Source organism: Mesocricetus auratus, unplaced genomic scaffold (assembly GCF_017639785.1).
Source record: "Mesocricetus auratus isolate SY011 unplaced genomic scaffold, BCM_Maur_2.0 Super-Scaffold_100004, whole genome shotgun sequence".
Lineage (NCBI taxonomy): Eukaryota > Metazoa > Chordata > Mammalia > Rodentia > Cricetidae > Mesocricetus > Mesocricetus auratus.
In genome coordinates, this window is record NW_024429189.1 from 96354992 (window position 1) to 96367490 (window position 12499).

The window sequence follows — 12499 nt, forward strand, 5'->3', positions numbered from 1 at the left end:
GTGCTACCATGTAGAGATGTGGTTCTTCCTGGCTTCTGAGTAGCTTCCACTTAGGAATCTATGCCCAAGACTAACTGTGCCGTTACAGCCTTGGGGGGTGGGGTATGGTGCCTTTCAGAGAAGTCACGAGGCCAGATTCTCTGAACAAAGTGGGTGCGTGGGGTATCGGAGATGGAGTGTGGGCTCCCTGGACAAGATGAGACTCCTGGGAACTAGTGGATACTGCTTGTTTCCTTGCCGCTGTCCACAGCCACCCCTCTGACATTGAATTATGGAGTCCAAGTCCTTCTAGCACTACCAGAGCTTCATTGTCACTTCTGAGCTACTTGCAAGCTTAGAGTAAAGCCAGTTTTTAAAAACTAATTACCATTTACATATTTACCATCTTACAAATAGATAGTTACCAGGTTCTAATTCTGCTCCTGACATGAGCCGTGTACTATGCCAGGGACAGTCTGAAGCCGGCTGTTTTCTTAGCTTTGTCACACCTGGGTTTCAGGAGTTCTTTCAACATGCGCATTGTGTGGGATCTGCTTTCCCTTTGAGGGAGTTTCTCCTGCTGAGAAGTTGGGAAGAAAAGGGGAAACCAGGAACCCCTTTCTATAACCAGGAGACTGTCTAAATGTCAAAGTCCATGATTTCCATATGCTTCATTTCTCCTGTCCGGCTCTGTTGAGAGCCAAAGAATGGTTTAGCTTGGTTCCACAGTAGCGGCAGGCATCAGGGTTGGGCACAGCCCCAGCTCTGTCCCTTGACAGATGTCAGATGTGGAGAAGCAGCCCACCCTTCACAGGTGTGAATCAACTTTCCTTGAGCACTGGCTGCTCAGATGCTCACTGTGTGTGTGAGTACTGGGCCATGGGCTAGGAGCTGAGTCACAGGCGGAAGTACTTATAACCATATTTTCCCCTTCAAATGCTGGGAGTTTTATATTGCCTTATATACTAATTAGAGTTTCTATCAGTCATTCAGTATGTGAGCTCATTGTACCATCCAGCACCACTTGGTAATGTGATAGTCCTAAGAGACTTGGACTGTAGTAAGCAGTAGTGAGGTTGAGGCTGCCAGGCGCACTGCAAAGCAGGCTCCTTGCACAGACTTTTCTTGGGACACGCTTTCTGGAGGAAGCAGAAGAGTGGCAGCCAAAGCCTAAAACGGAAAGGAGGCTCTCACCTCATAAGACTGACTAGAGACCAAGTCGTAAGTTTTGCTTTAACAAAAAAACTTGGGAAGCTGGACATGGTGGTGTATGCTTGTAATAATGCTAGCATTTAAGAGGCTGAGGCAAGAGTATTGTCTCTGGGACCATTATGACAGAGACCCCTCATTCTCTCACCTCCACATAGATGATATAAACTAGTTCCTGAATTAAGCCTCGAAGAGTGAATTCCAGGCTTGTCATGACGACTCAGGCCTGTAATCCCAGCATTCAGGGAGGCTAAGATGGGAGGATTGCCTTAAGAGACAGACCAACCTGAGTCTAAACCAGAATGAGATCCTGTTTCAGTAAAACAAAAAAGTTAAGTTCTAGTTAGTCCAGTCTGACCTGAGAGCCAAACTGACCGTCAATACATGACGGTTTGGTAGTCTGAGTGCCTGCCCGCTCTGGCAGCTGAGCAGTGGATCGATAGGTGAGTGTGAGTGAGTATGAACTGCTGGCAGTGTACCGGGGTTCCTGCCCCTCACACCAGCACTCAAGTGTTAACTGCGCTGTCTGCATTTTCAAAACAAGGGAAGGGAGGGAGGGAGGCAAGGATTATAAAGCAGAGGCCAGCTTCAAATCCTCAGGTGTTTCCTGTGAAGCCTGTGGAGTTGGGGAATGAGAAAACTGTATTTTACATGCCATGTTTTTAAACATATTTCATAAGAAATACAATTTATCAGTAAATTAGGGGCCACTGGAGGGGACCAGTTTTTCAAGCTATCTCTACTGTTATCAACAGTTATTTAAAGAAATGGCACAGACATATAGGGAGAAAGACTGTACTTACAGTAAGGGACATCTTTTATTCTGTGTGAGTTTAGGAGTTGGGAGGAGCCGGAGATGGACACAAGCCTGTTCTGTCTCTAACCACATCTTTCCATCATTCGCTCACCTCAGCTCTTTCTGATTTCTGTGCTTTAGGTTGCTAATGGTTTGAATGGGGTGCAGTTTGTTTCCCCAACTCACTGAATAGAACAAACTACTTGCTCAGCTGGTAAAGGAACTGCTTGAGCCGGGCGCTGGTGGCGCACGCCTTTAATCCCAGCACTCGGGAGGCAGAGGCAGGCGGATCTCTGAGTTCAAGACCAGCCTGGTCTACCGAGAGTTCCAGGACAGCCTCCAAAACAATTAGAGAAACCCTGCCTCGAAAAACCAAAAACTAAAAAAAAAAAAAAAAAAGGAACTGCTTGAGTTCCTGGTTGGCAACACATCCTTCTACCTCTTGTACCCTGGGCATAAGGCAGTTGCCTGCCAAGTTCTTTGAGTTCTCTCTCTAAATATAAGTGTTAAGCTGTAGCACTTTGCTCTTGTGTCTCAAGGAGTAAACTTCATACTACAAAGTTACAAAGTAGAGGCTTTGGAAAGAAACTGACCTTGGTATAGACCATTTGCCCTGGTGCTTGGTAACCATAACAGCCCTTCTTTGAGCTGCAGTTTGTCTTTAAGGCCAGGGTGACACTATCTTCTACTTCTTAGTTGCCAGAAGATATAAATTATGATTGGAGGGTTGAAAGTTACCTCACTAGGCAACCCACAAAGTTACAAGTACCCAGAAAGAGTTTGTGATATTATATAGAGAAATTAGGTTGCACTGAGGGAACTTAGTCCAAGATCTGAAATAACAGAGGTAAGGATTTAAAAAAAACAAAAACAAAAACAAAAACACCTGACAATTCACCCATCCCAAGGCCATACCTACTACTGTAAAGTCCACTATAGATGGTTAGTTACCAATCTTTGTTCTGCTTAGCAGATTTGGTGTTGACTTTCAGGAAGGCTCTGTGCTTAGGGGTCCCTCTGAGAGCAACAAGAATACACTGGCTGATGCTAGAAACCAGACCCTGGTGTTATGACCTGGTCAACAACAGAACCATGGTTGGTATCTTCTAGGATGAAAGGTGATGAACAGGAACCCACCAAGGCTGGGACCTGCCCTGCTCATTGTCTGACAAGCATAGTAAATGGCTGGCTGCTTTACACCAACCAGATGGTCTCTACTGTTCTTGTTGTATTAAAAAGTGCTCCCTCCATCTTCCTGTAAGCACACTGTTGCTGTTACTGTGGCTTCCCTGGGGAAGCTGTACCTGTCTGTCTTCTGTTTTATACCTCCTCATCTACTGGAAACACAGGCAGAAACGCTATGGCTTCCTTGGTGAAGGTGTAGCTGTCTGTTCTGTTTCACCTCCTCATCTACTGACAACACAGGCAGAAAGCAACAGGGGAAAGCTACATGAGGCTGGCATGGCTGCCAAGTCATCAGGGAGTGGATGAATTTTTTCCCAAGTTAAACTGGGAAGAGGTCTCCAAGTGGATCTTTGGGGAATCTGAATTCCTATTGCTAGTATGGGAGCAGAAGCATCCAGTGAAAGAGTAGATAGACCTCAAGACTCAGATCTGAGCTGTCTTCCAGGGCGTATGCTCTTTATGTTTAGACTTTAATTCTGGTTAATTTTGGTGTATGCCGCTTTTGTTTGGTTTTGATTTTTTTTTTTCTAGACAGAGTTTCTCTGTGGTTTGGAGGCTGTCCTGGAACTCGCTTGGTAGTCCAGGCTGGTCTCAAACTCACAGAGATCCACCTGCCTCTGCCTCCCGAGTGCTGGAATTAAAGGCGTGCGCCACCAACGCCCGGCGTTGATTTTTTTTTTTTAATTGCAAACTTTTTTTCATACAATATATTCTGATCATGGTTTCCCCTTTCCCAATTTCTCCCAGATCCTCTGCACCTCCTCACCCACCATACTCCACTCCTTTTTTTCTCTTTAGGAAACAGACAAAAACAAAACAAAGCAAACAAAAACAGGAGAAACACACACAGAGAGAGATACAAGCAAAGCACAAAAAACCCACAAAATTGTAAACTATAATGTGCGAGCAAAAGACCAGTAAGGTAAAAAGAAAACATGCCCAAACAAAGCAGTATGAGAAAAAAAAATCCCCCAAAATACCATTTTGTTTGTTTTGTGTTGGCGATCTACTGCTGGGCAAGGTGGGGCTCAAAACTCCATTGGAGAAAACTAGTTTGTTTGTTTGTTTTTTGGCAAGCCATTGTTAGTTGAAGATAGCTTCTTGGTAAAGGATGGAAGCTCACTCTGGTTCTCCCTTTCAGTGCTGGGCCCCTACCTAGCTTGGACCTGTACATGTTAACACAGTCTGTTGTGTATAGAAGACCTTGTTTCCTTGGTTCATCCATATCCTCTGGCTCTTAAAATCCACCTCTTCTTACACAGAGAATGATCTCTCATTCTCTGTGCATGGTCCAGTTGTAGTTCTCTTTTGGTTCCCATCTACTGCAGGAGGAAGCTTCTCTGATGGCTGAGGAAGATACCAATCTGTAGGTATAGCAGAATGTGTTAGGAGTCATTTTATTGTTGTGTTTATTTGGTTTTCTTTCAGGCCCCTGGCCTGCCTATCTAGTCTTAGGTTTTTGACTACCCAAGCAGTGTCCAGCATGGGTTCCATCTTATGGAGTGGGTCTTAAATCCATTCAGATAGTGGTTGGTTATTGTTGGGAGTGATCATTGTTATTTAGAACCTCTTGTAAATATTGTCAGTCTTTTTTTAATAATCACCCCCTCCCCAACCCCCTATGAGTAAAACCTGGGCTCACAGGAATATTTATCATAAGATGTCATCTCCAATGACAGGGAGGGGTTTTTAAACACCCCTGGTCCATGAGTCCCCCTGACCTAAGACAGACAGGCCCCCTCATGGCCTTTTTATTTCATACTTGTAAGGGCCCTAATATAAGAGTGACATATAAAAAGCCATCTTAATACTTCCAAGATCCTAATAACTAACACCTACTGCCTATTCCTTTACCAACTCTCAGACCTACAGTCCAGACCCTTTTCCTTCATTAGTAAAAAGTAAGGGAGGAGATGTTGAGAACAAGGTCACTGTAAAGGCACTTCCCAAAACACAGGGGCCTTCCCACAGATGGCCTGGCACCATAGAGATAACCCTTAACACTTAACAATGCTTCCCTAACACCTACACACCCTAGTGAGATCTCCTGCTCTCTGGCATATCAAATGCTTCCTGAGCCCCCTGCCTCACTTCCCAGCATCTCTGGTCTAACAACCCTGTCCCATGGCCAATGCCACATTCCCCTATTTAAGCCTGTACAGAATTCTCATTAAACAGCAGCTTGTCGAAGGTCTGTCTTGCTGTCCATCTCTCTTATGTCTCTAGTCTTATTCATTCCAGGTTCCCATGGGCTGGAACCCGTTGTGCCCTGCTGGCCAGGTCACTAACCCACAATGTTTCTTCCAGTTGCACCAGTATATTGTGCAGGCTGGTTACCATTGTAGATCATGGGATCTATAGCTGGGTATGTGGTTCCCTTTCTCCTCTGGTAGCATGCAGAGTACCTGCCAGTATCTTGAACACTTGCCAGTAGGGGTGAAGGCTCTAGTTAGGCACTAGTTAGGCACCAGGGTAACTTCTCTGTGTTCAGAGAGAGATGTGAGTGTTTTCTTTAATAGGGCCGTACCATCAGTTTGTAGAAAGCAATGTCTTGAGTTGTTGGGGCTTTCCATGGGGCTTCTTTAGCCAACAGCTCAGTTAGATGTAACCCACTCCTGACACTGGTAGTTTTGCTTAGTGGAGAAAAATGTCTAGTGAGGGCATTTCCATTATTTGACTCCATTTAGATTCCTTTCATATGTATATAAGAAGCTTCTACAACAGTAAGTTTCCATATAACCCCCTCCAATGGTCCTTAGTGTTAGTTGTCCCTCCCCATATTCCCTTCCTTATTCCCTTCTTCCCTCCTCCTCCCCCTTTCAGTTTAATCCTCACATTTCAGCTCCTCCCCAAGTCTCCATAACTATATATTCTATTTCCCCTTCCTTGGGAGGTCCTTCACTTACTCTGTCTAACCTCTTTGCAGAATGCATGCTTTTATGTATAGACAATGGGTCTGGTTAATTTTGTGTGCTTGCTGATTTTTATATGCAAGTTTTGTTTTAATAGTTTATTAAAAGTAAGGAAAAAGAGTGATTCTTGGCTTTAGTCATTAGATGTGAATCTCTGACTCAGGACCCATTGTACATTCAGAGTCTAGCTGGAGATACAGGCTCATTGGAAATGTCAGAATTTATACTTATTCTACTCAGAGCCCAAAAGAGATTGAAGACTAGAGGAAGAGACTTTTGTGATGAGCTGGGGCACCTGTAAGACTTCAGTCTATGGGCCAGTGTTGTCTGACTGGACTGACCACAGCTCCAGGGGAGAAGGCTCACACTGGTCTGGAACCAGGGCACACTTCTCAAACTGCAGACAATGGGCTCAGTGTGTCCATGAGCAAGGAAACCACCGAAGGGTTGCAAACATACAGGGAAAGGCTTGTTTAGGTCTGCCATCTTGGGTGAAACTAGGCATTTAAAAAACTTTAGAACACTGCTGCCCAGATGACCTGCCCTGTCTAAGACAAGGCTATACTTAGCTATGTGATTAAGTGGCTCAGAATATGGAGCTGACCCAAGACTAATCTCTATAGGCATTGTGTGCTAGGTTTCCTTGAAGGGCAGCTTCTTGTCTTATTCCTGAGGCCTGACACCAAAGGAGTTCTCAAATAGCAGCCAGTGCTCAAGGGACCAGGCATTCTTCTAAGCCCCCCCCCCCCCAGGCTGGCCTCGAATTCAGAGATCTGCCTGCCTCTGCCTCCCGAGTGGTGGGGTTAAAGGCGTGCGCCACCACCGCCCAGCCCAATCACACACAACACGATGTTGTAGACAATAGGCAATGGTGGACCAATAATACTGTTCAAGCAGCTCTACATTTCTTAGATCATTGCACAGCTGAATTTATGTAATCTTCAAAACAGCTTGTGACATAGGTGTAGATTAGGAGACCAAAGAACAAAGGGCTTGAACTTGTATACAGTCTGTCCAGAACACTGTTACAACCTGAGTAGGAGATGGTGTGGACAGAGTGTGGGACCTATCTTTCGCTTCTGGGAAACTTTTGCTCTGAGTCCACCTGACCCAGGAGGAGAAGGTAATGTGGTGTCTTTAAAACTTGTTGACTAACTTAGTATAGGTTCTCAGATGCTGAATACCATTTTATCATATGTAAAGGATATGGAAATCTTGCAAGGGTTGCTGTGAGGCTTATGATAGTCATGGGTGAGGGTGGAGAAGAAAGGCTAAATAGAACCAAGGCCATCAGGATCTGTTGGGGACATCCTATCTGGAATGGGTCCTGCAGAGTACTGGAAAGCTGGAATGGGAATAGCTGGAGCCAGCAGCATGCCTAAGTCCCCTCTTCTAGAGTCTGCCTTTGGGCATTATGACCTTGAACACATGAGCTTCCTTTCCTTGCCCGAGAAATAAGAGCATATCTTTACAGGTGTCAAGGTAATTAGTGGCTCAGCTTACTCCACATAGAAAAGCCAGCACACACAGCTTCAGGGTCAGTTTGGTTTGGGCTCTGTACCCTCACCCACTGATCCAATGTCCACTCCTTGCCTACCTTCTGTCTTCCAGGTCGATCCTTCGGGACCCACAGTCTCACCATGTCTCACAGGATGGCAGAGGGTGCAGGTGGTGGCGACCTCCTGACAGCCGGACCTCCCACAATGTGAAGCTTTTGCTTGGGTTTCCCATGCTACCCTTTTCTTTTTCCTTTATAATAATAATAATAATTAAACATTAAACCATCAAGACTTCTGAAGAGCAGAAGGCTACACTCTGGACAGGCACCTTTTTATTGTTTGGTTTTTCTTTTGTTTTGTTTTTAAGAACATTGAATGTGGGAAAAACTTATGCATATATTCACCGTTAATTTCTTAAGTTAGGAAGCAATTTTGGTTTTATCTTTCATGTTCTGTTTTTTCTTACACATCTCAGTTCTGCTTTAGCATCCCACTTCCCAAAGCTCTGGTGTTTCTCCTGGAAAGGGATACGAAGATAGAAGGAAGCAGCCTCTGCGTTACCTCCCTATGAGACGTGGGAACTCTTGGACTCCTTGGTCCTGGCCAGCCTTTGGCCAGCCCTTGGGCCTCAGACAGGATCAGAGGTGAAGAACCTCTCAGCAGAGGAAGACCAGGGTCCAGCCAGAAGGACTTTTAAAGAAGACCATAGTCTGGTTCTCTTTAAGCTCTTGGGAGCCCCAGGCCACACCAGGACTCACTATAGTGGGAACAGCTTCCTTCTGCCCTTTCCAACCAGGGTCTCTGAGCAAGGAGACCAAGAGTGATCATCCCATCACTGGGGATAAAAAAACCCACCCTCTCTAATGTTAGGACTGTTGTGCCAACCCTCTATCAGACTTGGTCTTCCTTGGCCTCTTGTCACTGCTATGAGGCCAATACCTTTTATCCTCTGTCTCCTGAATTGTCTTCCCAGTGTGCTGCAAGTCCAGCCGGTCACAGAGACTACCTAGGCCCCAAGAGCCAGTTTTGACTGTTGCAGAGTACCCTCTACTGGCTGCTGCCATGATTTCCTTACAGTGAAACGTGTACCCTGTGTACCAGGATCCATGGTGTCACTCACCATTGGGTGACACTGTCAAGCGCCATCTCTCTTAACCCCCAGGGACTTCATATTAGGTGGTAAGCTTTGTTGTAACTTGTCTGAGAAGAGAAAGGACCTGCCTTGCATAGGGAGGTGTGAGGCAGACAGGGATGCCCATGTGGTTATTAGAGGGCCCTTATAGCAGCTAGGCTGTCTTAAAGCATCCCCGACCTAGATCCCGTGACTCTGCTGCCTCTGTTTGAATAGCCTTCACTCTAACTCCCTTGCAGAGTTCTTATAGCTTCCCAAGGGAGGATCACTTCCCCCCAGCTGCTCCATGGACCGCATCATCCTTTCTGGCGCCCTCTACTTGGATGCAACCTTTGGTTGCTCCAAAACTTTTTCCTATTTTTCACCTTGTTCTGGCCACATGGGATGGGGTTTCTAGACAAGGGAAGAAGGTATCTGTTCATTCTTCCTAAACTAGCATAGGAGGGATAGGGAAGCAAGAGGTCAAGGGGGGGCTTTTCTGCAAGCAGCTGTCCCTTGGTCCTATAGTGTGGGGAAGACCAGCACAACATTGAACCATGCTTAGCTGTGTCCACTTGCATTTTCCAGCCTTCTCTCAGGCAACTCAGCACCAAAGTTTTTTTCTCCTCTTGGCCAGAGGTAAGCTGCTGTTCCTGTGGGTACGTGGCTGCAGGTGGTATGTAGGCCCTTACCTTGTACTATTCTGTGATAGCATCTTGTCTCCTTGAGTGACTTTTTAAGCAGCCTCCTGAGCCTAATCAGAGTGGCACCTGGGAGGGTGGGAACAGCAGCATCCCATAATTGCAAAATCCATTCCATTTCTTCTGTTTCACTTCCTTCCTTCCCTTGGGTACTGCTGTGTCTTTGCCTGAACAAATGGGAAAAGCAGTCTCCGACCCACTCTTATTGCCCTAGTCCTGCTCTGGGTTCCTGGTAAAGGCTCAGGCCTAGCAAATCACTACTCTACCTACCATTTCTTTCTCTTTTCCGTCTCTTAGCTCTCTACAATCAAAACTTACTTGGGTGTATAGTGCTTTCCCACCGTACTTTTCTAGGTGTCAATGTAAGCCCCCATAGGTTGTAGGTGGGTAGCCTGATGAGGGGCAGCCTGTTTCCCTGCACCTTATTTTCCACGACTCCCAGCTGGTTCTGGCCTGGTGATTGCACCTCTTCTCTGGCTCAGATGAGAGCCAGGTCTTGAGCCCCAAGTGCCTGTTCCTGTTTTTTTCTTCCCTGTTTTTCTCTTGTGATCTATGCTATCACCTGCCAGCCAGTTGGAAGCTGGCTGGGTGACATGCTTGCTGTGCTGTGGCCGGTGAGTCAGCCCCTGGTGGGCTCTGTAGTCTTCTCAAAGCCCAGCTCCCTTGTCCCTCTTGAGGATCAGCGACTGCCTCCTCTGTTGTTTTCCCCTTCTGCCTCTGTGTGGGTTGTAGACCTGCCAGTAGCTCTGTGGGGCATCATCTCAGGTGCCTCCAGGTTTATTAGATCTGCCCACATTCTAGAAGTTTGCAGAACTTCCAACTAACATTTGTACTTTTCTTGGCTGTGAGGATTGCCTGTTGGGAGACCGGCCTGAACTGAGTTCTTTCTCTGCTCAGAGCTCAGCTCCCTGTGTGTGAAGGGAGTCAGCAGGACAGATTATAGTGCCTTATTCCATTGTCCTCCCCTGTCCAGACTCTGCCGGAAGCAGGTGGCTGTCTTCTCTTTGTCCATTTGTCACTTATATTCTCCCACCTGTACATAGCCACAGGGGAGGAAAACCCTGGGCCCCACCCACCTCCTGTGGGCTGTATCCAGACACCTGCCTCCTGCCTCCGTGGCCCTCATAGCAACTCTAGACCAGGACCAAATACTGCTCCCCACATGCACATGCCTTTGCCCCTCCCTGTTAACCTCAAGCAGGAAGACACCCGCCGCACCATCCAAACTGGCTCCAGCTAACTAACTCCCTTCTGGTCACAGGAGACTAAGGTTTAGTAGCCTCGCCTAGCTCTAGGGCATTGGGGCAGGGACTAGGAACTCTATTCCCACCTAGTAGGGTTGCCCTTAGGCTGCCCGAGGGATGTTTTAATGTTTACTTAGAGAAATACCCTGTTTACAGCTGGAGAAGTGCGCCCACACTAGGTGAAAATCGGACTCGGGATAGGGCCTGGCATCCTTTGTGGCACTGCCAGCGCTAGCTCCAGTGGCAGTGAAGGCCTGGAGTGAGTAGAGGCCCTTAGCTCACTCTGCTTCCGAACCCCGTGGTGCTAAGACCACTCCCTAGCTTTCTCCTAGCCTTCTTGCCCCAACAGTCCCCATCATTCCTTCCTCCAAGATTCTCAGCTCTCTGACATATCACTATTTTAGAAAAACCAGTGTTTGCAGCAATAAGGTTACATTGTTTTTGCGTGAATCTTTTTCCAAGAAGAGCATTGTGGGAATCTGTTTATGCTGTTAGCTGTTTTCTGTTTTAGAAGACAGCTTAAAGGATGGATTTTATGTGGGTTTTAACCTATAAGTATCTTGGAAATTTTGGAAGAGCCAGACTGCTATCCTCGAAGGATGGGACTGTTACTGCCCTGCCTTATTCTGATGCCCCTTCTAGCCCTGCCCACCATGAGTCCTTCCCTCCTGTCTCTTGCTCGTTTGCCCCACCTTCCACATCTGGGAGCACTAGTGACTTAACTCTAGGTGGGCCTTTGGGTTATTCCTCCCCTTGACTGGGTTCTCTCCGCCCGGCAGCTCCAGACAGCTGCTGGGAGTCTACCTCAGAATTGGCTAAGCTTGGTTATTCAGCTATCCAGGCCAGCAGACTCTGGAGGCTGATGCCTCTGCCTTCCCTGATTCTGAGCTTGTCCTACGGTCTAACTTGGAGGGAATGGAGCCTTGGCTGGAAACATGCTCTGGGAGGGGGCCCTGCAGGTACCATATAGCATTGGCTGTTGTCAGCATCCACAGCCATCACGGAGGGACAAGTCTGCTGCCATTGGTTGCCTAGGGGCCCCTAGGACTGGGGAGAGTACCAGAAGGAGTGAGCCTTTTTTTAAGTCCAGATGAGATCATAGGAAGAAGAAAACCTACTTAGGGAACATTTTTTAAAAAAAAATTGTTCCAAAGGCTACTTGCCATCAAAACTGGAGGATATTTCAGTTATTCTTAATGCCCATGTGGGTCAGACTTGGTTTTGAGGGAGGTTTAAAGCCAGGCGCAAGGTTAGTTTCAAATATTAGTTAGTCTAATTTTCCCTTTTTTTTTTTTTTTTTTTTTTTTTGCACAGAAGCTGGTAATATAGGACCTATGTGTGAACAACTTTATATGAATATTTTTTGTACTTGGCTTACTTGGGCTGGTATGATACATTATATTTAAGTTCTTTGAACACTGTGGATCCCCTGATGTGTATGAATGACTGAAGCTTTGTAAATTAAGGGACGTTTGTGTGAATAAAGTTATTGCTGGGGTCAAAAAAAGCCATATGTTATTTGTAAATGAGTGTCTTGTGATTTTATTGCTTCCAGTTATCACTTGGGTTAGAGCTGGGGTCCTGGCACCTTGGACAAGCTAGACTTGCTGGCCTGCCCTCAACAGAGCAATTAAACAGTAATAATGAAAAGCTTGCCAGCTGGGGCAAATAACAGCCTTGATGCATGCATGTCTGTCTTTCCATGTGTTGTGGAAGTTCTGATGGCTGCCTTTAGAGGAAGCAAAGACAGGACAGGAGCCCAACACTGGGGCCAGCATGGCGTTGGTTCTCAGTACCATGTAGTTCCTTTTCTTGAAGACTCGGCTTTGGGATTCTAGTAGAGTCTGGAAAGCCAAAGCTCTA

At 46.4% G+C, this 12499-nt stretch overlaps 1 protein-coding gene across 2 annotated transcripts in view; it reads left to right on the forward strand.

The window, feature by feature from the left end:
- Window positions 1–12162, forward strand: part of Stk35 (serine/threonine kinase 35) — a 31219-nt gene extending 19057 nt beyond the window's left edge. For both annotated transcript variants that reach the window (XM_040746280.1, XM_040746281.1), the window contains one exon: window positions 7693–12162. Coding sequence is in view for 1 of the 2 variants with exons in the window: in XM_040746281.1 (XP_040602215.1) it covers window positions 7693–7790 (98 nt within the window). In the remaining variant the exon portion in view is untranslated. The remainder of the gene's footprint in view (window positions 1–7692) is intronic.
- The last annotated feature ends 337 nt before the right edge of the window (window positions 12163–12499 follow it).